Source organism: Podarcis filfolensis (assembly GCF_964270895.1).
Source record: "Podarcis filfolensis genome assembly, chromosome: 2".
Lineage (NCBI taxonomy): Eukaryota > Metazoa > Chordata > Lepidosauria > Squamata > Lacertidae > Podarcis > Podarcis filfolensis.
In genome coordinates, this window is record NC_139605.1 from 105,167,726 (window position 1) to 105,194,875 (window position 27,150).

Sequence of the window (27,150 nt, forward strand, 5' to 3'; positions counted from 1 at the left end):
TTCCCGCCAGATTTATCTACTTGCACTTTGACGTGCTTTCGAACTGCTAGGTTGGCAGGAGCAGGGACCGAGCAACGGGAGCTCACCCCGTCACGGAGATTCGAACTGCCGACCTTCTGATCGGCAGGTCCTAGGCTCTGGTTTAACCAACAGCGCCACCTGCGCCCCGTCCAATCACAGCTATTATCAAGTAGAAATTAATAGCTCAGTAGATAGAGCATGAGTCTCTTTATCTCTTTTTTTATAATATTTTTATTTTTCCATATAGACACAACAGAACAAACATAAACATACAAAGACAAAAACAAAACAAAAAACATGTATCATTTCATATCCTAATTTCATATCCTATCTTCCCCGACTTCCTCATGCCTCCCCTTTCTGTATTCCAAATTCTTATCGATTGTTCAGCAAATCTTCCCTTATTTTAATTTAAATTTAGACTATTCTTCCTTATTCTCCTTGTCTTAACCATTACTAATAGTAACCATTTACTTTCCAGTCCAACATCATTCTAACTTTCATTAACTTTGTAATATTTCTTTAAATAGTCCTTGAATTTTTTCCATTCTTCTTGCGCTGCTTCTCTTCCCTGGTTTCGGATTCTGCTCGTCATTTCTGCCAAGCCCATATAGTCTATCACCTTCATCTGCCATTCTTCCAGTGTGGGTAGTTCTTGCGTCTTCCAGTACTTCGCAATGAGTATTCTAGCTGCTGTTGTAGCATACATAAAGAAAGTTATATCCGTCTTTAACACCCCTTGGCCGACAATACCCAAGAGAAAGGCCTCTGGTTTCTTGTGGAAAGTATATTTAAATACCTTTTTAAGTTCATTATAGATCATTTCCCAGAATGCCTTAATCTTCGGGCAGGTCCACCAAAGATGAAAAAATGTACCTTCAGTTTCTTTACATTTCCAACATTTGTTGTCAGGCACATGGTAAATCTTTGCAAGCTTGACTGGGGTTATGTACCACCTATATATCATTTTCATAATGTTTTCTCTTAAGGCATTACATGCCGTAAATTTTATCCCGGTGGTCCACAACTTTTCCCAATCAGCAAACAAGATATTATGACCAATGTCCTGAGCCCATTTAATCATGACCGATTTAACCGTTTCATCTTGTGTATTCCATTTCAGCAGCAAATTGTACATTTTGGACAAATTCTTAGTACTGGGTTCTAACAGTTCTGTCTCCAATTTTGATTTTTCCACCTGGAAGCCAATTTTACTGTCCAGTTTAAATGCTTCATTTATTTGATGGTAGTGGAACCAGTCTCTGTGAGTCTCTTTATCTCAGGGTTGTGGGTTTGACTCCCATGTTGGGCAAAAGATTCCTGGCATTCTGGCTGAAGATGATGGGAGCTGGGAGTCCAACACCATCCATAGCACTACAGGTTCCCCACTGCTGGCTTAGAGGAAGGTAGGTAAATTGGTTTCTATCCCAAACCCAGACAAATAATGGCATCAGGGCATACACAAAGCCTAGGCCGCCACAACAGGCAGACTGAGAACGACGGAAGCTCTGTTTTAGTAAACAAAGATGGGCATCTAAACCTTAACATATATGTTAATGGACTATGGAGAAGTATTCACCGGAAACATATAATTGTCTCTAAGTGTTTGTTTTGAAGAGCGCTGCATGCAGAGTTCATATGCACCATGCAAATGTGGCTTCCATCCATTTATTGTTTATTCAGAGTCATCAGAAAGACATGCATTACATAAATAAGCAACATGGGTTTCTATTTCCAACATCCGGCTTATTTGAACAAGACACAGTGCTCTCCTCCTGGACAAATGTTCGAGAGATGTATTGCAATTTGATCTTGGAATGCTGCTATATCGACTTCTGAACTCAAGGCAGGGGGGAGCGCGCAGGACGGGACAGCCACGAGAGGATAACGCAAAGCAGCATCAGGCAAGACCTTTTCCTTCATCTTCCCATTTCACGGAGCAACAAAGGTCCAGAGATCTGCATACCCACCTTGGGAGTTTCTGGCTGAGGGCCTCGTTTCTTTCAAGGAGGGATTGTAAACAGCAAAAACGAAAAAAGCCTAGCAACTAGTCCTCATTAAGGTGGCAGCAGCTGCCCTTACTGCCAGCTGCCCAATTTAACAAGAAAACGTGAAGCACAGGAAAGATTACCTACCCAAAAAAACCCACACCACCATTACAATGTTGTGCTGGGTTTTTAAACAACAGGTTGAGTTACTGCTCAGATCGTTTCCATTGGGTCAAGTTCAAGTGGGGAAACTGGGCAGGAGTACAAGGGTTAAGCGCTGCCCTGTTCCCTGCTGGTCCCTCTGCCCAAGACTGTAGTCTCAGTCACATCAACAGTGAAAAACAGGGGCGCTGATGCTGCAATCGCTGTGGCCTGTTTCCCCACAGCCATGTTTCAGACCTTTGTGCCGTAGATCAAGCTTCAGGAGGTTGCAAAAGGAAGACTGGTATCTTTGGGAGTTTAAAGCTAGGGCTGCAAGCCCAGACTGCCTGTGTAACAGTGCTTTTCTGAATGCGTATATGTATAAAAATAGTCACCTTAAAATTAGATGTAATAAAATTTCCCTATCATAATTTGCATTTCCCCATCCCCACCCCACACATTTTACGAGCCTGTGCACTTTGGTGCCACGTGTCCTTTTGTCTCCAGGGTCAACCAAACAGCTCCACCCAGCCTGACTACAAAGTTGCTCCTAATCCTAGCCTTGTTTTGTGTTTTCTACATACAAAGTTGCCCTGAGACATTCACAGCAAACGCTGTGGCTTAATAGAAGGGCTCGTCTAACAGAGCCTCTGCTTTTCACTCGTCCTCCGGGGGGTTCGGCAAACCTCAATTGATCCTAAGCTCTTACCCGTTTTAAGGGGCAACAGTGCAGAAAGCAGATGTTCGGTGAATTAATTTATCGTACCGAAGGTCAGTGGGGGTACTGCGGAGGCAGAGGCTATGGTTTCAGAGGAGTGTGAAAGAAAATGCTTTTAAAAAAATAAAATGCCTTGCATAGCGTATCATATAGGGAAAACACTCAATCATGCTGAAGAGCTACTGTCCCACCCGCAAGTTCCGTGTGCAATGAGAACATTCCAACAGCATGATGCGCTCTTGTGGGAAAGCCAAGCCAGCTGGCCCCAGTTCTCTTAGCGGCATTGGCGGGTCACCATCTTGACCATTTTCAGCGCCATATCTCCTTGGTCAGCTGGTACCTGTTAAGGAGAGGAACGTGATCTTTACTCTTTTTCCATTATTATGTTTTTATTCCACCTTTTCTCCAGAGAGCTCTTACACAAACACACTTCTTCCTGTCTCCATTTAATCCTTGCATCAGCAGCGTGAGGTAGGTTAGGCTGAGAGAAGATAGGCTTCACGGCTGAGTGGGGATTTGAACCCAAGCACAGTGGTACCTCGGAAGTCGTCGGAATCCGTTCCGGAAGTCCGTTTGACTTCCAAAATGTTCTGAAACCAAGGCATGGCTTCCGATTTGCAGGAAGCTCCTGCAGCCAATCGGAAGCCACGTCGGATGTTCGGGTTCCAAAGAACATTCACAAACTGGAACACTCACTTCCGGGTTTGTGGTGTTCAGGAGCCAAAAAGTTCAACTTGCAAGGCGTTTGGGAACCAAGGTACGACTGTAATAGCCTTTTATAATGTGGCTGGGGTTTTTTGGGGTTGTTTTTATTTTTATTTTATCTTGTGTTACAAACTATTCCCAAATCAATAGCCAACTCTGAGGACCAAGTAAAGTTTTTACTGGTGGACGCTGATCCACGGATTTCTCACGTGGTAGCGGTCTTTGTGGTGAAGGCTATGAAAACTAGGGTATGGTTCCTGGAGGAAATGGTGAGGTTCCTCCCATTGCTCTCCTAACCTGTTGCTGTATCTTCTTTCCTGAATGGCGAGGTTTTTTGGGTAGTTTCCTTGCTGGGACAGCATGGCATGAATTTTAGCTTATTTTTATAATTTTATTGTTTATCTTTTAATAACGTTTTATGGTATTTTGTGTAAAGGCATGGACCTCACAAATCTAATAATAAACTTTGACTTTGACTTTGACTTTGACTTTATTTTATCTTGTGAACTACCCAGAGACCTGTGGGTATAGGGCGGTCTACAAACTATTATTATTATAATAATAATAATTCAGGACTCTAACTATCACATCATGTTGGCATGCGTCGACTGCTATTAACTATTTTATTATTTGTCTGTCACTATGCCTTTTTAATGTTTTTATTATGGATGTTCTGTAACATGTTTCAAATGTTGTACACTGCCCCAGGATCTTTTGATAAAGAGTGGTATGAAAACTGAATAAATAATAAATAGTGATGATAGAAGCAGCTAGAGAGAATGTCACAGGTAAAGGTAAAGGTACCCCTGCCCGTACGGGCCAGTCTTGCCAGACTCTAGGGTTGTGCGCTCATCTCACTCTAGAGGCCGGGAGCCAGCGCTGTCCGCAGACACTTCCGGGTCACGTGGCCAGTGTGACAAGCTGCATCTGGCGAGCCAGTGCAGCACACGGAAACGCCGTTTACCTTCCCGCTGGTAAGCGGTCCCTATTTATCTACTTGCATCCGGGGGTGCTTTCGAACTGCTAGGTTGGCAGGCGCTGGGACCGAACGACGGGAGCGCACCCCGTCGCGGGGATTCGAACCGCTGACCATGCGATCGGCAAGTCCTAGGCGCTGAGGTTTTACCCACAGCGCCACCCACGTCCCTATGATAGAAGCAGCTAGAGAGAATGTCACAGGTAGCCACAGCTAATGATTAGTCATTTAGAAAAGAAAGGGGGGCAAACCCCAGCTATAATATTGTTCATCTCAGGATTTGTTATCATTTAAAGACAGTGATCCAGAGATGCCAAGGTAAGGCTCCCCTCCCCTCCACACACAGTATTTTTTGGCATAGGTAGAGAACTGTAACAGAAATCTGAGGCCTACTGATTTCAAGTGCAACCCAGCAAAACCTTTAACCTTGTAGAGATGATGGGATCGAAAAATTCCCAAGAAACAAAGGCCAGTGCAATCTCATCATATCACTATCATCTAATGAAAGGTCTCAACTTATGGGAGCCTGCCATCTTGAATAAATTATCCAATCATCATTGTGCCAGCTCCATGCTTCCACACTGTAAGAATCAGAACTGCAGCGACCACTGCGACGTGATGAGATTTGTCTCTTGCTGGCAGTTGGTGATTTCAGGATTTTCCCTAACTACCTACAGGATTTAGTCATTTTGACATGGCCCCTTAAGGACAAAGCAGTTGTGTTCGCTTCCCTTTCCCTTTCATCCTTTATAGTTCTAATTCAGGCCCAGGCAGGTACCAGAAGTATAAAGGGCCCCTGGACGGTTATGTCCAGTCAAAAGCGATTATGGGGTTGTGGCCCTCATCTCGCTTTCAGGCCGAGGGAACCGACGTTTGTCCACAGACAGCTTTCCAGGTCATGTGGCCAGCATGACTAAACCACTTCTTGAGCAATGGGACACCGTGACGGAAACCAGAGCACATGGAAATGCTGTTTACCTTCCCGCTGCAGCCATACCTATTTATCTACTTGTACTGGTGTGCTTTCGAACTGCTAGGTTGGCAGGAGCTGGGACAGAGCAACGGGAGCTCACCCCGTCGAAAGGGATTCGAACCGCTGACTTTCTGATTGGCAAGCCCAAGAGGCTCAGTGGTTTAGACCATAGCGCCACCTGCATACCAGAGGTAGCCTAGCCTTGGCTTGATGATAAACAGCCCCCAACCCTATTTCAAGTGCCTTTTTGTGGAACTGTTATGACTATAAGCCTGGTCACATATAACCTATTGGTTTTTATGTATTTCTCTCTCTTAAACACACAGGCCTGAAGAAAGATACTTTGCAGCTTGAAAGCTTCTAGCAGTATTTTATAAAACCAGCTGAACCAATAAAAGGTTTCAACTCAATTGTTCCGTGTTCCTTGTTCTGTGAAATATTAAGACAGCTATTATAATTATTTCCTTTGGCACCTTGCACGGGAGCATAAGTGAAGATTCTCCATACGGTGCTAAATCCCTGCTCTCCGAGTCATTGCACCCAAAAATGATGTACTGCGACTGCCAGCAACGTAACTCCTTGAAAAGACTGCAACAGGAGCATCCAATTTAAAGCAATCAAGTCTCCTTTATATTCCATTTTGTTTCTTTCCCAAGGCATACGAGTTAACTTACCATGTGCCCAGCTTTCAGAATCCAGAAAAAGTCCAGGTTTTCATAGGACTTATGGAAAGCGGCCGTCGCTGTGGATTCTGACCCTACATATAAAGGCCTCCATCTTTGCGCAGTAAACTTTTTCAGCATGGGCCACTTCAGTTTCCGCAGCCACGCTTCCTGGCCTATTGAGGGGGGGGGGAGAGAGAAAATGCTCATGTAAGAGAAAGGTGTCCTGTTTTGCCAAACATCACACTCCACAAAAAATGGTGGCGGTAGCGGGAAATGTCCTTATTGGGTTTTGCTATCTGTTTTAGAAGACCCTGGAATACCATACTTTTCCCCCAACCCTGCAATAATCAATATACAGTGGTACCTCTGGTTACGTACTTAATTCGTTCTGGAGGTCTGTTCTTAACCTGAAACTGTTCTTAACCTGAAGCACCACTTTAGCTAATGGGGCCTCCCGCTGCTGCTGTGCTACCGCTGCCCGATTTCTGTTCTCATCCTGAAGCAAAGTTCTTAACCCGAGGTACTATTTCTGGGTTGGCGGAGTCCGTAACCTGAAGCGTATGTAACCTGAGGTACCACTGTAATCAATTTAAAGGAGCAAAAAAGAGCTCCATAAGAAGCCTGAAAGGGGGTAAAGTTAAAGGACCCCTGGACGGTTAAGTCCAGTCAAAGGCGACTATGGGGTTGTGCCGCTCATCTCGCTTTCAGGCCGAGGGAGCAGAGTTTGCCTATGCCTGGCATAGAAACTTGTTTTTCTTTTAACCCTGCGGCATACATCTCTGTTCCTCCCTTAGTACAGGTATAGGCAAACCTGGCCCTCCAGATGGTTTTGGGACTACAACTCCCATCATCCCTAGCTAACAGGACCAGTGGTCAGGGATGATGGGAATTGTAGTCTCAAAACATCTGGCAGGCTGAGTTTGCCTATGCCTGGTCTTGACAATGGGTGGATCTACACACTGGCGGGGGGACCACTATAAATAAGTCAGAAATTAGATTATAACAATAAATAAATAAAAAAACCCTATGGAAAAGGGCGTATAAAAAATTCCTGCTCTCTGGCGCCATCTGGTGCTGCATGTTTATAGCACATTCAAATCACTGTTTCTTTACTAACGTAGCCGAGTCTAGTATCTTAGGAAGGCAAGCCGGAATTGTTAAGAAACTGTAGTTTGGGATTGGACATTACAAACTGCATTCTCCTCTTCATGGCTGTACTGAGTGACAGAGGACAGAGCACTTGTGCAAGAAACACTACCGACTGGCACTGAATCCAAACCAGAATGAGGAACCAAGGGGAGGAATATTGAAATAGAGTGACTCAACTGGCAACAGGATGAGATGTTACAAAAAGGTGGGTTGCCAACTACCCGAGGAGAACCATGACACTATCAGGGAAACATTTACGACATTTCTAAGCAACTGGCGCGTGCACACAGAATATGCCTGTGACTTCTACAGTCACCGCCTCTCGTCTCCACCCTGTCTTTCCTGATACTAACAATTATAGTCTCTGGAACCGCCTTCAAAATTACTTTTCTAAATTGGCTGCTGCGGATTCAACTCTTCCTGGCAGGTTGTTTGCATCTTAAATGCAAACCTGAGCCAGCAAGCTTGTTCCCAAGTCAGGTCTCCACAAACCATGTTGCCTTAGGTGTAAAGAGATAATGACATAAAAGTGGATATTTGAATACAGTGGATGCTCCGGTTGCGAATGTGATCTGTGTGGGATGCATGTTCACAACCCGCAGCGGCGCATCTGCGCACGCACGGGTTGCAATTCGGCACTTCTGCGCATGCGCAAAGCGCGATTTAGTGCTTCTGCACATGTGCGACCGCCGAAACCCAGAAGTAACCCATTCTGGTACTTCCAGGTTTCGATGGTCCATAACCTGAGAAAACGCAACGTGAAGCGTCTGTAACCTGAGGTATGACTGTATAGGTTTTGTACATTTTGCAGAAGTTCTTGTTTTAGCCTAGGACAAGACAACCTGGTTCATAATCCAAATATTTGGGCAGGCATTCAAGCATGCTTCCAGAAGCCTGAGTTCTCATGGCTACAAGTTAATCTGTGTTCTCAGGGCATTGATCATATTGCCTTGTGATGAAACAGGCCCTGAAAGCCAGTCAGTTGTGCATATTTTCAACTGCACACTGCAAGAACTCAACCTGAATGGCTTATCAGCATTGCACATGTTTGCAGCTCCTCGTATGCTGGGTTGATAGACAGTTGCAGGAGGTGGGAGGAAGCAAATATTACCGTATTTTTTGCTCTATAAGACTCACTTTTTCCCTCCTAAAAAGTAAGGGGAAATGTGTGTGCGTCTTATGGAGCGAATGCAGGCTGCACAGCTATCCCAGAAGCCAGAACAGCAAGAGAGATTGCTGCTTTCACTGCACAGCGATCCCTCTTGCTGTTCTGGCTTCTGAGATTCAGAATATTTTTTTTCTTGTTTACCTCCTCCCAAAACTAGGTGCGTCTTGTGGTCTGGTGCATCTTATAGAGCGAAAAATACGGTAAGTTTCTAGATCTTATAGCTTTGACAACATTGGAGTAACGACTGGTGAAGTCTCAGAATGGGGCACAGCAAGTATTCAAACTCCTAAGCAAGCAAGTTTAACACTTACACCAAGGTTTTCCAAACGTGGGTCTCCAGCTGTTTTTGGACTACAACTCCCATCATCCCTAGCTAGCAAGACCAGTGGTCAGGGATGATGGGAATTGTAGTCTGAAAACAGTTTGGGAAACGCTGCTATATAGTATCAGGACTGTGAGACGCAAATGGGATTTCAAAAATGCGACGCCTTGCCTATATCGCCACCCTCCCTATCTCTGCTGACCCCTGATCCTTGCCCCCTCAGAAATAGCCTTACCTATGGTAGAAACGATGAGATCCAACTGCCCATTGTAGACAGTAACATTGACATTGGCTGCCAGCAAGTCGTCTACGATATCTATTACATTCTTCATGAAGTCTTCAGCCATATTCGCAAACACGTCTTTTGACTGGCCTGGAAGAATGATGACAAAAACATTAAGAGACAAGGGCAAGGAAAAGAAATATAATCAGTGTGGCTTTTCCACTCATGGGCCAGGCCCTGAGTTACCTGAGTCAGTATGATATACTGCTAAGGAGAAGTAGAACATTTTATGCGTTGGAGAAGAAATCAGAACATCCAGTGGCATGTTTCTTTAAGAAACAACAGTCGACCACCTTCCATTTTTTTCTGTGCAAATAAAACTGCGTATTTACTCCAACAATGAATTTGCATTTTTTAAAAAATAGAAGTGTGAATTTTAAAGTCTTCATGTATATACGTTCTTCTCATTAAACCGAGAAAAGTAATTGAGAAGAATATACTTCCACATGCTCTCTTAAAACTAAACAAGCCTGCCAAGACAGAAAGAGTTTTCCACCAAGGTTCACAACTGCCATCAGGTCAGAATGTAATTTAGAATCAAAGGCTTGCGTCCAACTAAGTACTACTCAGAGTAAACCCATTGACATCAATGCAGCTAAGTTATGTCCAATAATTTCAACGAGTCTACTCCAGTGGTCGGCAAACTTTTTCAGCAGGGGGCTGGTCAACCGTCGCTCAGACCTTGTGGGAGGGGGCTGGACTATATTTTGAAAAGAAAAAAAAATGAACAATTTCCTATGCCCCACAAACAACCCAGAGATGCATTTTAAATAAAAGGACACATTCTACTCATGTAAAAATACACTGATTCCCGGACCGTCCACGGGCCGGATTGAGAAGGCGATTGGGCCGGATCCGGCCCCCGGGCCTTAGTTTGCCTATCTGTGGTCTACTCCAAGTATGACTAAGATTAGATGCAATCCACAGGGTGGTAGTCCACTAAGGTTTACTCAGAGTAAACCTACTGAAACCTAGGCATGTCCATTAAGTCTAATGGGTCTACTCTTGAGTAAAACTTAGTTGACTGTCACCCGTTGGTTGGGATCTTGAGTTTCCTTCTGCCCATGGAACACTCCAACTAGCAGAAAGGGGAGGCAACTTTAGTAGATATTTTCTTTCCCCACTGCTCCCGACAAATCTGCTCTGGAGCACTGGGGACAAGTGGGGCTGCAGCAGGGCTGGATTTAGGTTTGATGAGGCCCTAAACTACTGAAGTTAATAGGGCCCTTTATAAGTAAGTAAAATATTTAATATAATTATAATATTTCTATATACAGTCAAAGCTCGGGACAAATGTGCTTCAAGTTAAGTATTTTTGGGTTGCACTCCGCGGCAACCTGGAAGTAACGGAGCGCATTACTTCCGGGTTTTGCTGCATGTGCATGCGCAGATGGTCAAAATGACATCACGTGCATGCGCGGAAGCGGCGAGACGCGACCCGCGCAGTTGCGCAGACACGCGTTGTGTTCGCTTCAGGATGTGAAAGGGGCTCCGGAACAGATCCCGTTCGCATCCCGAGGTACCACAGTAGTACAGTAGTAGTACAGTGGTACCTCGGGTTAAGAACTTAATTCGTTCCAGAGGTCCGTTCTTAACCTGAAACCGTTCTTAACCTGAAGCACCACTTTAGCAAGTGTTTGGTGTTGTGTAGGCTCCTATGATGTAAGTAATGGGCCTCCCGCCGCCAACGCACAATTTCTGTTCTCATCCTGAAACAAAGTTCTTAACCCGAGGTACTATTTCTGGGTTAGCGGTGTCTGTAACCTGAAGCGTATGTAACCCGAGGTACCACTGTACTATAGTAGCAAGTGGGGGTAAATAGGGAACAGTACTAGTAAATAATATAGGCCTACTAAATAATAAAGATGAATACTTTCCTAAAGTAATTTTATAATGGGATCAAAATAAACAAATTATGTATTACATGAAACCAATCAGTAGGCATAAGACTCATACCCTTAGTCTATGCTGCCTGATCAGTCTACAAGCACTCTTTAATATTAGATAACAGGTACAACAGCTTGGCCGACATTCAACTGTGCTGCACTGCAGTCTGCCATGCATCCAGTCCAGGCAGAATGTAGGCACCCTATATATAGAAATGAGGAAACCAGTGATATTTTAGAGGGCAGGCTAGCAGGTGGGGCCCATGACTTACATCATAGGAGCCTACACAATACAAAAACACTTGTTGTGTATAGGTTTTATTTTATTTGTTTTTTATCTTAGATTTTGGAAACATCCAGTTTTTTCCCCTTTAATTTTTTTGGGGGTGCCCCAAGAGAGTGTGACCCTAAGCTATAGCTTGTTTAACATATACATAAATCTGGCACTGGGCTGCGGGGAGGGGCGCTTTTGATGGAAGCCACTTCTGCTCTTCGAACAGGTGGTATCTTCCACTGAATCACAATTTCTTTCTTTGTACAGTGGTACCTCTGGTTATGAACTTAATTCATTCCGGAGGTCCGTTCTTAAGCTGAAACCATTCTTAACCTGAGGTACCACTTTAGCTAATGGGGCCTTCTGCTGCCGGCGCACGATTTCTGTTTTCATCCTGAGGTAAAGTTCTTAACCTGAGGTACTAATTCCAGGTTAGTGGAGTCTGTAACTCAAAGTGTTTGTAACTCAAGGTGTTTGTAGCCCGAGGTACCACTGTAGAACCCAGTTCAAAAAGTGGAAGAGTTATAGGGAAACAGACTGGAAATGCTGTATCACAGGCATAGGCAAACTCGGCCCTCCAGATGTTTTGAAACTACAACTCCCATCATCCCTGACCACTGTTAGTTTGCCTATGCCTGCTCTATCAAAAGGACCACCCCCTCAATTTTCCAGAGATCAGAGTATACAAAATACCGCTTATGTTACTAGGAAATTTTCAGCTTTATTCCAGAAGTTATGGCCCTACCTCCCCACTTCACATGGTCTGGAATTATTTTCAGCTTCTTCCTGATGGGTCCGTTCATCAAATCACTCAGCTTGTCCTTACTTTGATGTTGTACATGACGCTGGAAGAGTTTCACTTACGGAAAGAGAAGGGAAGAGAAATAGAGAAAGGCTTTCATTGGCGACTGCATGAGCCGGTTTATCTGGAAAGATGACGCATATTAATTATAGAGCCTAAATCCTCGCCCTTCAGTTGCAATAACTGCAGGGCGATTTCTAGCAGGCCAAAAATTTTAAAACCAACAAAACAAAAACAGTCTACAATAGCTGGGGGGAAATCAGACAGTGTGAGATGGCAATAAAATTTCCCATGAGTGGCAGCAGAATCAAAACGAATAGCTAAAAGACAAATTAAAAAGTCATGGCTTGGCTCCAAGTCATGCAATTCGGTGCTAGGAAAGATTCCCCAGGAGAAATATTTCCTTTCCTTGGTCATATGACCTGTCTAGTCATATGACCCAGTGCAGCATCCAAGGCCATAAATGAGGCCTTGCGTGGAAAAACATGGAAATTCCCAAATCTGCCACCAAACGTGACGGATGGAGGAAATGTGTCTGGGGCACAAAGATATTTCTGGCAATGATAAACCTGCCCTCAAATAGGGCATTTCCCTCTGAACTTACACACAGGGACTGTTTCACTTGCAACGGATGCAGCAGCTGTAGATGAAGTAGTATCCTGAGTCAGAATGTTATAGAAATTCACACCATTCGTGTACTAGAAAAGAAAATGGAGAATGCAGTGAGGAGAGCAAGAATGAGAGCTTCTCAATAGAAGACATCGGTACACCTCAGCTTTATACAGCTCTGGGTTTTCCCTCATGACAAGTCAAAATTCAGCTTTTTGGTGGGGCAGAATGAGCTGTTGAGGGTTTTTTTTGACATACACTTCCTGGTTCTGTTTGCAAAAAAAACCCAGACATATAGCAACCCTACCACAAGTCATGAGTTGTGCCTCCCTTGCACCCAGTCATTAAACTGTCTCTGTTTCTTCAAAACTACTAACCCAGGGTTGGCAAGGCTTACCAGGCATGGGCCGTATCCCTCCCACAGAGATCTTCCATGGGCCAGACCGCTGCAGCGCGACGCCGGAAATCGTGTCTGCGCATGTTCGTGGCGCTGGAAATCACTTCTGCACATGCTCAGACGCCAAAAATCGTGCCTCTGCAGAAGCAATTTTCGGCATCTGGGCATGTGCAGAAGCGATTTCCAGCACCGTGGACATAGGTAAAGGTAAAGGGACCCCTGACCATTAGGTCCAGTCATGGCCGACTCTGGGGTTGCGGCGCTCATCTTGCTTTATTGGCAGAGGGAGCCGGCGTACAGCTTCCGGGTCATGTGGCCAGCATGACTAAGCCGCTTCTGGTGAACCAGAGCAGCGCACGGAAACACCGTTTACCTTCCCGCCGGAGCGGTACCTATTTATCTACTTGCACTTTGACGTGCTTTCGAACTGCTAGGTTGGCAGGAGCAGGGACCGAGCAACGGGAGCTCACCCCATTGCGGGGATTCGAACCGCCAACCTTCTGATCGGCAAGTCCTAGGCTCTGTGGTTTAACCCACAGTGCCACCCACGTCCCTCACCATGGACATACACAGACGCAATTTCCGGCATCTGGGCATGCGCAGAAGCAATTTCCAGAGCCGCGGAAGAGAGTACCTGTGCCGCGCTGTGCTGGTTTAGTGCAGCGCGCAGGGACTCGCTGAGCAAGCGTCTCAGTTCGGGGGTGGCTCATGGGCCGGTTAAACGACCCTCATGGGCCACTTCCGGCCCACGGGCCTTAGGTTGCTGACCTCTGTCTAATCTGCTCACACAAACTCCTTACAAAGCTTACCTCCTCTATGGTATCTTCGGCCTTACTCCAAAGCAATGTAGCCAGCTTGAATTGCCTTTTATTCATAGCATCAAGGACCTTTTTGGCAGCTGTGGTCACTTGTTTCAAACCTTTATCGTCAAGGTAAGACTGCAGTGAAAAATAGGGAAAATGAACATACAGATGTGTTGACCACCCTGCCATATGCTGGGGACAAGGTACCTATACTTTCAAGAAGACAGTCCTCTATGAGAAAGGCATCCTCTATTCAAAAGGATGTGTGGTCCAAGGATGGGTTAAAGATCAAGAACTATAAAAAAGAGACAGCAGGAACCTTGAAGTTGCTTATCAACACTTAGCACCCAGAGAAATAAATAATAAATAATAATAATAATAATAATAATTTATTATTTATACCCCGCCCATCTGGCTGAGTTTCCCCAGCCACTCTGGGCGACTTCCAATCAAGGGTTAAAAACAATACAACATTAAATATTAAAAACTTCCCTAAACAGGGCTGCCTTCAGATGTCTTTTAAAAAGAAGATAGCTGCTTATTTCCTTCACATCTGAAGGGAGGGCGTTCCACAGGGCAGGCACCACTACCAAGAAGGCCCTCTGCCTGGTTCCCTGTAACCTCACTTCTTGCAGTGAGGGAACCGCCAGAAGGTTCTCGGTGCTGGACCTCAGTGTCTGGGCTGAATGATGGGGGTGGAGACGCTCCTTCAGGTATACAGGACCGAGGCCGTTTAGGGCTTTAAAGGTCAGCACCAACACTTTGAATTGTGCTCGGAAACATACTGGGAGCCAATGCAGATCTCTCAGTGTTATGTGGTCCCAGCTGGCACTCCCAGTCACCAGTCTAGCTGCCGCATTCTGGATTAATTGCAGAAAGGCCAGGTACACACCAAGTGATAGTATTCTGCAATATGGTAGGGCATATTTTTTAAATTTTTTATCTATACACTTAAATTAGCGCATGTAATTCTTATGCAAGTCTGAATCCTCTTTTATTCGGTGATGCCTGAAGCTGTGTACATACCACATTTATAAAGCACCCCACACAAACACAAGGTATCCTGGGAATTGCAGTTTACTCATCACAGAGTTTAACAAATGACAACCTGCAGGATTATTTGGGAGGGAGGGAGAATGTGCTTTAAATGGATGGTGTGTACACAGTATAAGGTGCCGCCCTAGCATCTGAGAGTACTGCAGCCCAAACAAGAGGGAGTGGCTTTTGCATTTCACATGAAAATATGACCGTCTGCCTATGGAAATACAAGGATTCTGGGCTGGATGGGCCTTAAGATCTGACGGTTCTCATGAAAAAGTAAAAAAACAAACTGCAAAAAGCATGGACCGAGTAAACACTTACGGTGCTGTAAAGGTAAGGTCCCCAGGAAATCACAGAATCTAAAGGGTATAAAAGAAAAATCATGAGTCTCCATGATGCAATAGACTTCCTTAACAGCCAGCTAAATTCACTCCGGCTGAAAAAAATCCCTGATTACAAGGACGACAGGAGAGATGTTCTCAAGACTCCCATTAACATACCTAGAGGAGAAATCCACGAATCGCCAAGTGCTACACCAAGAAAATTGCACTTTATGGTCCCAGCTTGAACAGCCTTTGAAAAAGAAAAAAAAGTCAACAAGAGTTTGTGTAAAATGAGATCTACACCAATACAAACAATATGTAATATTTTGAGTAGGGCACCAGCAATTTGACAGTACCGCCTTCAAGAACACATGGACCTATAAACAAGGCCTGTAGATTTTGGGTGCTGTTTCAGAGCAAACAGAGAGGCAGCCAGTATAGTCGTACCTTGGTTCTCGAACAGAATCCATTCCGGAAGTCCGTTTGACTTCTGAAAACGTTTGAAAACCAAGGTGTGGCTTCCAATTGGCTGCAGGAGCTTCCTGCACTGAATGAGAACCTGCAGAACCCACGTCGGACATTTGGGTTCCAAAAAACGTTCGCAAACTAGAACACTCACTTCCGGGTTTGCGGCGTTCAGGAGCCAAAACTTTCAAGTCACAAGGCGTTCGAGAACCAAGGTCCGACTGTATTCCACAACTGGGGGAAACGGTGGCGGATGATTATTAGCTAGCACCCCTGAGAAGAGGCATGTTTCTAAGGAAGAATCCAATCTCTTTAGATATGGGGAACCTGTGGCCCTTCAGACTCCATCAGCCACAGCCAGCATGACCAATGGTCAGAGATGAGGGAAGCTGTAGCCCAGTGACCTCTGGAGGGCCACAAGCCTGCCCGCCCTCAGGGAAAGGTTTGATCCATGTACCTTATGCAGTTCCAAAGCGACGCCAGCAGCCATTTTGCCTCCGTATGATTCTGAAAAGATGTAGAAAGGGACTTTCTACAAGAGAAATCCCATGAAAGCAGTTAAGGTTTTGAGCACCGTACATTCTATTCGCCTGCCCCTCGTCTCCAAACAGACAAAAATAAAAGTTTCGGTGTTTCCTTCCTCCCCAAACGCACCGGAAATTGAACTATTCTGAAGAGTGAGGCCAGATTATAAAGCCTTCACTTCCATTTGCAATCATTAAGGGTAAATAAGACCGCAGGATAGTGACCATATACATCACTGAACAACTCCGGTATGCCCTAGAGTCAGGGATTATGGGAACTATAGGGTCCCCTCTGAGGATGTGGTCATCAGATTTTTGCCGCATTCTCTTTCCAAAGATAAAACAAACTCCTCCACTATAAACTGAGTATACCAAATTGGACTGATGTGCATGAGATCTTATGTATTCCGGTTTTCACTTCTGAAAAACCAAGGACTAGAATGCCCAGGGCACCTAGTTCCTCCATTTCATTCTCGCAACAACCCAGTGAGGTACGATGGGGTCAGTCACTCTCAGCCTAAGGTTACCAAATGAGCTGAGCAGGGATTTGATTTCCTCAGACTTCCTCAAACACATTGCCCGATTTGAGGAAGCGGAGAATGTGAGGCAATAAGTGCAAAAGAGCAGAAAATAAACAAAGTGTTGAGACTCTCATGCTCCCATCCCTGTACTCTACAATGGCTTTGGAAACTCTCAAACCTTTCTGGAAAGTCATTCGGCCTAGTAACTTAAAAACACAAAACTGAGATTCTAAAATGGACGTATACTTCCCCTTTTCATCGAGCGTCATTTGCAGGGTGGGGAAATTCTCAACACAAGAGGGGCATTCAGATGTCATGATAAAACTATGGCTTATCGAGACAGGAATGAGCTCACATGCTCCTCCCATCTCTCCCGATTTCCGGTGTATTTCTTTTGATTCATCATAGTTCAGCATTCTGTCTGAACCCTAAACTGAGATTGATCCCAAGTATGGTTTGTTACAACAACCCACCATCATAACCCTTGGTTTAAAGACTTGCCAATTTTTCAAATTAATGGCAGTTTGGGGTCTGGGGGAACACTAAACTGTGGTTAATCAAACTGGAAGTAAAAATACTTCCAAATTCTACCATGTAACCAATGACCTCATGTCACACACATCACGGCAGGGATGGTGGGTAGAGATAATAGTGTCATAAGTAACCGCCATAATATGTACATTTGACTTCAAAATGTTGGACACTCGATTCTTTTCTCTTTTTTTAAATAAATTTTTTATTAGATTTTCCACCGTGATAACACAAACCACAAAGCAAGATGATACACAAAAACAGAAAAAAGAAGAAAGAAGAAAGAGAAAAGGAAAAGGGGGGGGAAGGGGGAACAATAAACAGATAAACTATAACAACAAACTTAATTCTTCACAAATCCAACCTTTTAAACATCTTGGTTGACTTCGTCAAATCCCTCCCTTCTGAGTTTCCTTGTAATTAAAAGTAACAGCTTTCCAATATCATTATTAAACTAAAACAATTTCAATTATAGTCCATCTTACTCACTTTTCTTAACATTCTAAATCCCATTTATTTAATTGTAACTTAATTTAATTCTAGGCCTATTTGTTTATTTCAAGTAATTTCTAATTTTTTATACTACATGGACACTCGATTCTAGGCTCGTGTGGCCATTCAGTGGGACTACTTGCAGCTCTAGCTGCAGAAGTAACATTTCCTACCTAATATTTAAAATTATTCCATCCTTATCTGGTCACTTGCCTGGAATTCGGGCTTAGACTTGAAGAATTCTCTGAGAACCACCATCAGGTCCGTGGAGACTGTGCAGAGATTTGTGGCGTACGCAAGCGTATCATTCACATAGCTGAATCCAGTGCCAACAGGGTTATCGACAAACAACAAGCTTGCTGCCTGCAGCTGCATCACCAAAAGAAAACAGAGTAAGCCTTCTATATATACACCGGCAAAACTCACACACAGAGAGAGAATAAGTAGCAGTGTGGCTAAAGATGACTTGACAACAGAGCAAAGCGTGGTTGTGCATTTGGTAAAGAAAAACCCTCCCCAAAGTTCTCAAATTTCCCTTTTCCATCAGGTTCAGATGTTTGCAACAGATAGATTCAAACTGGGCAAAACAAGGAAAATAATTTCGATGCCCCATAAGCGGACTGTTGCTCAGAGGTGTAGCTACCAGGTGTGTGTGTATGTGTGGCTAGCCAGGTTTTTTTGGCCCAGGTGAAGCCGCTAGAGAGGTGCCATTGAGGCTCCCAGCCTCTGTGTCTCTCTCTCTCTCTCTCTGTGTGTGTGTGTGTGTGTGTGTACGCAAATATGTGGGGTGTGCCAAACCAGGTCTTTGACCCGGGTGAAACAAAGCCCATTTTTGCCCCTCCTGTTCCAGGTTATTGTTTTTCGACTGCATTGTTTGAGGTTTTAGAAGATGGTGTGTAAATATATATACAAAGAAAGCCACAGTACAAACTCTTTAATGTACGGTTGCAAGTTTTGACTATCAGCATAAGCAGCAACAAGCCTTTGAGGCTAGCTAATCTTGTGAAACACACACACACCACCACCACAACAACACTGACCATGACTTTTACCATCCACATAATGTACAGAAATTAAGCAAGTGAGGCTTTTCCTGGAATTATGATTCCATTTTTCACTCAGAATGATGTTTCACCCACTGCATTTCTGCTTGTTGGGCTTGTTTAAAAGGATCAGGGCCAGTTAAAACTTCCATTGTTTGGCTTTTATCACATTTTTAAAATATAATTTTCATTATTACCGTTTCCAAAATCACATTCACATTCGAATATATATTTCCACCATTAATATCTTTCTTTATGATAAAACATTCAACAACTTCCCTTCCCCGATTCCTTTAATTTCCCCATTCTTACATGTCCTTTTGGTTTATTTTCTCCCTTTATTCTTCCTTTTTTATATATTATACCATTGAGTTTACCTTAATCCTGCTAGCGTTTTCACTTGTTTACAGTTATTTTCCAAACAGTCTCCTTTTTATTGTTGCAAACCACTATGACACATTTCTGCGATATAGCAGTATTTAAATATTTTTACAAATAGGTGAATAAATAAAATAAGTGCCAACTCTGGTTCCAAGCTGAAAACATGCAGGAAGGATCCTAAAACCCACATATTGTATGGGCAAAGGAAAACAGAAACGGGGAACAGAAATTGCAATATAGTATGATCAACTGCAACGTGCAGAAATCATGATCTGGAAAAGTCATTCATATTAAATTCCACGGGACACTCTTTTTCCTGCTTAATCTCATAATCATGTGAGCAAGCATGGTTAACTCCTTAGACAACAACGGGTGGGTAGGAAATGAATCTTCTAGTCACAAGCCATGATACATACCCAAGTTGTCTTCCTTGGCTTTAGATCACTATCTAAAGGGCCAATCTCTTCAAAGTTTCCGAATCCTGTTCCTGAAGCCCCCGGGCCACCCTGTAAAACCACACAGATTAGGGGGGAAAGCAGAGAAAAACAGATTATAAACCTTTTATAGCCCTTCCCTTCTTTGTCTCCACAAAACCCCTATGAAGTAGGTCATCAGAGGTAGATGGTTTCTCCAATGGCTGAACATGGATTGCGTTTCCTCAGCAGTCACTGCAAGATGTTAAACTACAACTCCCATCATCCCTGACCATTGGCTTTGCAGTCTGGCGCTGATGGGAATTGGAGTCCAACATCAGCCAGTAGAGCTGGGCGATATCTGGTTTTCAACATTGTGATGTTTCACCAGCTAAAACATCACAATACAGTGGTACCTCGGGTTACAGGCACTTCAGGTTACAGACTCTGCTAACCCAGAAATAGTATCTCAGGTTAAGAACTTTGCTTCAGGGTGAGAATAGAAATCGTGCAGCAGCGGGAGGCCCCATTAGCTAAAGTGGTACCTCAGGTTAAAAACAGTTTCAGGTTAAGAACGGACCTCCAGAACAAATTAAGTTCTGAACCCAAGGTACCACTGTACACTGATCTATAACAATGTTTTAGGTAAAAGGTAAAGGATTCCTGGACAGTTAAGTCCAGTCAAAGGCAACTGCGGGGTTGTGGCGCTCATCTCCACTTTAGCCAGCATGACTAAACCGCTTCTGGCGCAACAGAAAACCATGACGGAAACCAGAGTGCATGGAAATGCCGTTTACCTTCCCGCTGCAGTGGTACCTATTTATCTATTTGCACTGGTGAGCTTTCGAACTGCTAGGTTGGCAGGAGCTGGGACAGAACAATGGGAGCTCGCTCTGTCACAGGGATTTGAACCGCCAACCTTCTCATCGGCAAGCCCAAAAGGCTCAGTGGTTTAGACCACAGCACCATCCGCTGCTGACCGCTGCAGTAAACTGATAGCATAATCTTTCTGCAAATCACACCCCATATCCTGCCCGAACTTACCTGAAGCCACATGATCAGAGGGAGCTGCGTGAAATTCTTCGCAGGGCTGTCGGCATAGTATAGCCACCAGAACATGCTGGCGTTGGGCCTGACAGTGACATACCCCCATGCCTGCTTCGGTTCTTTTGGTTCCTCTAAATACACAGCTGAAAAGGAGGAGAAAAAACACCGGTTGCTACACTTTATAGAAAGGTGGTGTATGCGCTTGACATAATAAATATGGACAGGAACCCTTCTGATTCCAATACAGTGGTACCTCGCGTTAAGTACTTAATTCGTTCCGGAGGTCCATTCTTAACCTGAAATTGTTCTTAACCTGAAGCACCACTTTAGCTAATGGGGCCTCCTGCTGCTGCCGCACCGCTGGAGCACGATTTCTGTTCTTATCCTGAAGCAAAGTTCTTAACCTGAAGCACTATTTCTGGGTTAGCGGAGTGTGTAACCTGAAGCATATGTAACCTGAAGCGTATGTAACCCGAGGTACCACTGTACAAAGATCAACGTTCAGCCTGTTTCAACACACAAAGCTGCTTCTTCTATCACTGTGTCAATGATTCTTGAGAAACTGCTACTTGTGCAATGGGTCAGGCTGGTATCGCACAGCGCAACTCGAATCAACAAAAGCAGTTGCATGCCAGATCGTCGCTGAAAAATTACTAGACACACCCTCACAAAGGATTCTTAGGCAATTCAGACAAACCACAAGGCTGAGGTCAGAGTAGCTGCAGAAGCCCTGAGGCCTACTCTTAGAGACGTTCAAGGCTACATTGTAAAGGGTATTTAGTTTGATTTAAATCAGGCATAGGCAAACTCCAGCCCTCCAGATGTTTGGGACTACAATTCCCATCATCCCTGATCACTGGTCCTGTTAGCTAGGGATGATGGGAATCGTAGTCCCAAACATCTGGAGGGCCGGAGTTTGCCTATGCAATAATTTGGGTTGTATTCCGCGCAGCACTAAGATGTAAGGATTTCTGCTTGCGCAACAGAACAACCTCCCACTCTCCTCCAAGCCACCTAAATATATTTGGGGGGTTCCTCTGGAGTAGATTTGGGGATGGTGCAGGGGACACACAGGGAAAGGAGAAGGGGGGCAAGTCCCATTGTACATCAGCGCAAACAACCATGACTTGGGTGGGCAGTCACCTCAGCTTGGCACTGGACATTTCAAGAACATTGCTAGCTGAAGAGAGGGGCGGCAAAAGCAGCCTACGGCTCTTTCCGTAAAGTCTTGTGAACAGCTAGGATATTCTAGGCACAACCAATCAGGGAAAGGAGATAACTAATTGACCTTCACCCCCACAGCTGTGTACTTTACCATCTCGCTTGGATTATATCTCAGAATCTGTCACATTACTCAGAGGCACTGGGTGTTCTGTCCACACCCCGGGAAGCTATGTATTTTTCCTCTGGCATCCCAGAGCACTGTTACTCTGGGACAATACATAAATATATTTATGCATTCAGCTTTCTGAAATGAAAATGCATGTGAATAAGAGGTTGTGGTCTGGTTCACACATCCAGCAGAAATGAGGTGGCGAAATGGCTTCTTACCACTTTGGACTTACTAAAGTGGTACCTCGGCTTTCGAACAGAATCCGTTCCGGAAGACCGTTCAAGTTCTGAAACGTTCGAAAACCCAAAACTCAATAGCTGACAGCTAGGCCTCAGGATCTTGCACTCCGCGGAAGCCATGTGCCATGTTCAACTTCCAAGGCATGTTCGAAAACCGAAGCATTTACTTCCGTGTTTACGGCGTTCGAAAACCAAAATGTTCGTCAACAGAGACGTTCGAAAACTGAGGTACCACTGTACTTCGGACTGCATGTAGGGCATTTCTGAATGCTCCACCTCTTAAGAACTCCCTAGAAGAAATCGAACACATCGGGGAGAAACCTTCTGTAGGTTATCTCCCTGCTGTTCTAGTTTTCTGCTTGCAGAGATCACGCACACAACATTCAGTAGTGCAGCTCTCCATTTGCAGTCAGAAGAGGCAGACCCATTTTACCATCTCGTCCTACTAGATGAGGCTTCCTCAACCTTGGCCCCCCAGATGACTTGAGACTACAGTTCCCAGCATCCCTGACCACTGGTCCTGCTAGCTAGGGATCATGGGAGTTGTAGGCCAAAAACATCTGGAGGGCCCAGACTGAGGAAGCCGTTACTGCATCAAGTGGCCTGGTGTGGAGCTGTTTCAGCAAACAGGAAGGGTTGTCACATTTCAGTCTCGCCCCACTAACTGCAGCTTGATAAACACAGGCGTAGAAACCAGCTCCTAGGCAAGTTTTTGCCATGTAGGCTTCCAATAAAACCTTGATTGTCGCTCACTGCATTCCGCCAATAGGATTCAGCCTTCCTCCAGAAACTGATGCCACAACAGTCAATGCAACTGCTCTGGGTGAGAGTAGCCTCCCCACCCATCTGTAGGTGTAAAGCTATGGTTGCGAATGGACTACTCCCAGAAAATGTTGCCACCTTTTTCTCACATGGCTATTATGCATTCTTTCAGCAGAAATTCAGCCAGAGCCGGCCATCGCTCCATCTCTATGCTGGGAATCTAATCCCCTGTTGAATGCAGTTAATTGTTAAATCCAATAGGGCAGGTGGAGGTTTGACAAATTTAGTCGCAGAGAGTAAAATATGTAACCTGTCTGTGTTTCTATGCCTTTTTATTTCCCTGTGTTCCATGGGATTTACTTCAATGAAGAATGCACAGGATGGTCACTTTGGAAACAAAGTCCTGCAAACACGCAGAACTTTCACACATACATTTATTTATGATTTATTGACCGATTTGTAGACTGCCTTTTAAGGGAACAGTTACCCTCCTATCACTGTAATCCACAAGGATAATAACTAATTGCAAAGTATAAACACGTAACGAATAACATGGAGTTAAAAACTGGATTACTGCCCATAAAAATGAGCAGAAGTCATCAGTACAACTATGGACATGAATGAAGACTGTCACATTAAAAAGGTCAAAGATGGGGAATGAATTCCGCAATCACAGGGCCACCACCAGAACACCCTTGCTCTAGTACCCATCACTCTAATACAGGCTTCCTCAACCTCGGCTCTCCAGATGTTTTGAGACTACAATTCCCATCATCCCTGACCACTGGTCCTGCTAGCTAGGGATCATGGGAGTTGTAGGCCAAAAACATCTGGAGGGCTGAGGTTGAGGAAGCCTGCTCTAATGTCTTTTGCTGTTGAGACAGATACATAGCTAATGGTCAAGGACAACAGGAGTTAAAGGTCAAAATCTGGGGTGCCACAGTTCCCCATTCATGTGTTGGCTAATGTGCTGCAGCAGGGGGCATCATGAAAAGTGCCTAGTGTGGATACTCAATGCCCTGTACTTGCTTTTAGGCTCCAAGTTCCCACCATCTCTGAGCTCTGGCCGTATTAGCTCGGGCTGCCAGGAGCTGAAGTCCCATAACATCTGAATGCCCCCCCACAAAGACTACCCCCGAGATACTGAAAGCTACGGGGTTAAACTGCAAAAGAGGACATCGCCCCGGCACTTTTAGTCGTGGTGCACGCAAGGGGATTTCAGCTCTTCTTTCCATAACAGGCTGCATAAATACTACAATGTGATAAGTTTTGACCTCCTAAAATTCCTTTTCTTCCATTCAGACATTACAGGTTCAGGGGCCTCATGCTCCTTTTGCATCTACACATCCAGAGACAAGGGTTGGGTGGGCAGAGAGGGTCAGGCAGAGGATAACCAACCCCGTTTAGGGGTTCCAGCCAACGTGTTTCACTACAGAGAGCTGCAGGGATCAGCATCTGAACCATTGCAGAGATCACCCGGCTTGAAAGTAATCAAGGCCACCAGGCAGAAAGAGCTTCTGTGTAAAAGCAAACTCATTGTGCAATCCTATACTCAGGACTTACGTTAAGGAGGGCAGGACACACAGCTGTTTTCCTCCTCTGTCTGGCTCTGTCTAGCACAGGGGTCAGCAAAGTTTATTTTGCCTGGGCCGGATCGGTCCTGCGGAGATCCCTCCGTGGGCTGGATCGTGTGCACCCGCGATTTTAGCACAGCCCGTGAGTGGGCAACTTGGTTTGGGGGCGATTCATGGGCCAGTGAAACGACCTCCATGGGCCACTTCTGGCCCATGGGCCTTAGAAGAAGAGTTTGGATTTGATATCCCGCTTTATCACTACCCTAAGGATGCGGGTGACGCTGTGGTTTAAACCACAGAGCCTAGGACTTGCCGATCAGAAGGTCGGCGGTTCGAATCCCCGCAACGGGGTGAGCTCCCGTTGCTCGGTCCCTGCTCCTGCCAACGTAGCAGTTCGAAAGCATGTCAAAGTGCAAGTAGATAAATAGGTGGGAAGGTAAACGGCGTTTCCGTACGCTGCTCTGGTTCGCCAGAAGTGGGTTAGTCATGCTGGCCACATGACCTGGAAGCTGTACGCCGGCTCCTTGGCCAATAAAATGAGATGAGCGCCGCAACCCCAGGGTTGGTCATGACTGGACCTAATGATCAGGGGTCCCTTTACTTTTACCTTTTTAAGGAGTCTCAAAGCGGCTAACATTCTCCTTTCCCTTCCTCCCCCAAAACAAACACTCTGTGAGGTGAGTGGGGCTGAGAGACTTCAGAGAAGTGTGACTAGCGCAAGGTCACCCAGCATCTGCATGTGGAGGAGCAGAGACGCGAATCCGGTTCCCCAGATTACGAGTCTACCGCTCTTAACCATTACACCACACTGGCTGACCCCAGGTTGCTGACCCCTGGTCTAGCAGATTTGGAATGGATTGTCTCAACAACAGTTGTTTTAAATTACTTTCTTTTGACCCCAAGTGCTCGGAAAAATCTGTCAAAATCTCTACTAAGTATTTTTATTTATTTTCTTCATGGGGGGGCAGCTGCCCCCACCTCTGGCTACACCTATGATCCTATAACCAGAAGCAAACCCCACTGAATCCGACAGGTATCACTCCCAGCATACAGGACTGCAGCTGGGGGGGGGGGCGGATGTAACACAGAAGCAAATTCCTTAAGATATCAGCATGGGCGTAGCGGGTGGGGGTGGGGAGTGCATCCCCCCTCCCCCTAAATCAAGTAAATAAATAAAAATGCTTAAGTAACTGACCATTTGCATTACAGATAATTCAGTTCTGCCTCCCCCCCCCCCCCAATAAAAATAAATCCTGGCTATGCCCATGGATACCAGTGAACCCTGCTTCCAAAGAGATGTAAGTAGCTGGGAAATAATAAGTAACGTGCATTTTCAGTTCAGTTTAATTGCGAATAACAACAACAAATATTCATACCCCAGCCGCTCAGGGCGGCTCCCAACAGAATATTAAAAGCGCGATAAAACATCAACCATTAAAAACTTCCCTAAACAGGGTTGCCTTCGGATGTCTTCTAAAAGTCAGATAGTGGTTTGTTTTCAATCGGGCACTTCCCCTCTTGTAAGAGCTTAAAACAACACACAGGAAAAGCCATACACTCAGCTGCAGAGGTCAGTTCCCCTTAAAACTCACCTGAGCCCAAAGTGGCCAGAGAAAACAGCGCGATCGCGTGCGGCAGTTTCAGCAACATCTCTGCTCTTGCCCGGCGATTTCCTGGCTGGCGGTCATATGACTCTGTCTGCTTGTCAGCTGTTTCTGCGAGAGGGAAGTGCGCCTTTTTATTTAAGGGAGCCGGGCGGGCGGCAGAGCCGGGCAAGAGCCCGCTGTCAAACATGCAGGTGCTTAATTACGTCGGGAGCAATTTGGTTATGCAAATGAGAGAGCTGAAGATCTGCTGGGTTTCGCACCCGATCGTGCTGCAATACCAGTTTCCTGCGTGGCTGACGCAGCTGGTTTTGCCTAATCCATTTCGCTCCTTTGCGCTTTGTTTTTTTGTTTTGCTTTGTTTGGTATAATTTTCATTAAGTTTTTCAGTTTTACATTTTAGAATATTCATTTAAACCACCTTAAAATTATCAATGACTTCTTTTCTTTCCATGGTTCATTTTGCATGCCATAAATCCCTGCATGTTTCACATAAACTAAATCATTTGGTATTCCATTATTACATCCATCAAAACTTATTTACACAGTTGAATTTATCTTAACACTGCCAATGTTTTCAAGTGCACACAGTTTTCACCCATATATTCAATAAACATTTTCCAATCCCCTTTAAACGTATGTTCCTCTTGTTCTCTTATCCTTTATGTTAAGTCTGCAAGCTGTGTATATTCCATCAGTTTAAGTTGTCATTCTTCTTCAGTTGGGACCTCAATCGTTTCCCATTTTTGAGCTAACAAAACACAGGCCACAGTAGTAGCATACATAGTCTTTTTTGACCCATGGGAATTTCCATCTGGATTATCCCCAACTAAAAGGACTCTGGGTTTTTTGGGAAAGTACTTTTAAACATTTTTTTCAATTCATTATAAATTATTTCCCAATATTCTTTTGCCCTTTTACAAGTCCACCAACCTTTGCTCTCTGTTTTGATCCTCAAGAACCATTCAGTGTTTGAA

General features: G+C 44.8%; 1 protein-coding gene and 1 long non-coding RNA gene across 3 annotated transcripts in view; one reads left to right on the top strand and one right to left on the bottom strand.

The window, feature by feature from the left end:
• Positions 1-27,150, top strand: part of LOC310755762 — a 1,619,227-nt gene that overhangs the window by 1,460,580 nt on the left and 131,497 nt on the right. The gene's annotated exons all lie outside the window — the stretch shown is intronic.
• On the bottom strand, positions 1,676-26,344 carry SCPEP1 (serine carboxypeptidase 1). 2 transcript variants are annotated; one of them, XM_083598858.1, is made up of 13 exons: positions 26,162-26,344; positions 20,659-20,804; positions 19,618-19,707; positions 17,991-18,146; positions 16,167-16,241; positions 15,422-15,494; positions 15,243-15,280; positions 13,887-14,015; positions 12,676-12,769; positions 12,015-12,128; positions 9,062-9,199; positions 6,197-6,360; positions 1,676-3,208 (listed from the first exon to the last, which is right to left on the bottom strand). In XM_083598858.1, the coding sequence occupies exons 1-13, from the start codon at positions 26,217-26,219 to the stop codon at positions 3,143-3,145; spliced, it is 1,341 nt and encodes a 446-aa protein (XP_083454984.1). In that variant the 5' UTR covers positions 26,220-26,344; the 3' UTR covers positions 1,676-3,142. The 2 variants fall into 2 exon arrangements, with proteins under 2 accessions (XP_083454984.1, XP_083454985.1); XM_083598859.1 differs by having other exon boundaries at positions 16,167-16,237; positions 17,987-18,146; positions 26,162-26,323.

What these genes read in the sequence shown, in the direction of transcription:
- SCPEP1 (XM_083598858.1), bottom strand. Translation starts at nt 26,219, where the DNA reads ATGTTGCTGAAACTGCCGCACGCGATCGCGCTGTTTTCTCTGGCCACT. An exon ending in AGCCAAGGAAGACAACTTGG is followed by an intron (nt 18,147 to 19,617) that starts GTATGTATCATG and finishes TTGGTGATGCAG; the next exon opens with CTGCAGGCAGCAAGCTTGTT. An exon ending in TCGCTTTGGAACTGCATAAG is followed by an intron (nt 15,495 to 16,166) that starts GTACATGGATCA and finishes TCTTTTTCAAAG; the next exon opens with GCTGTTCAAGCTGGGACCAT.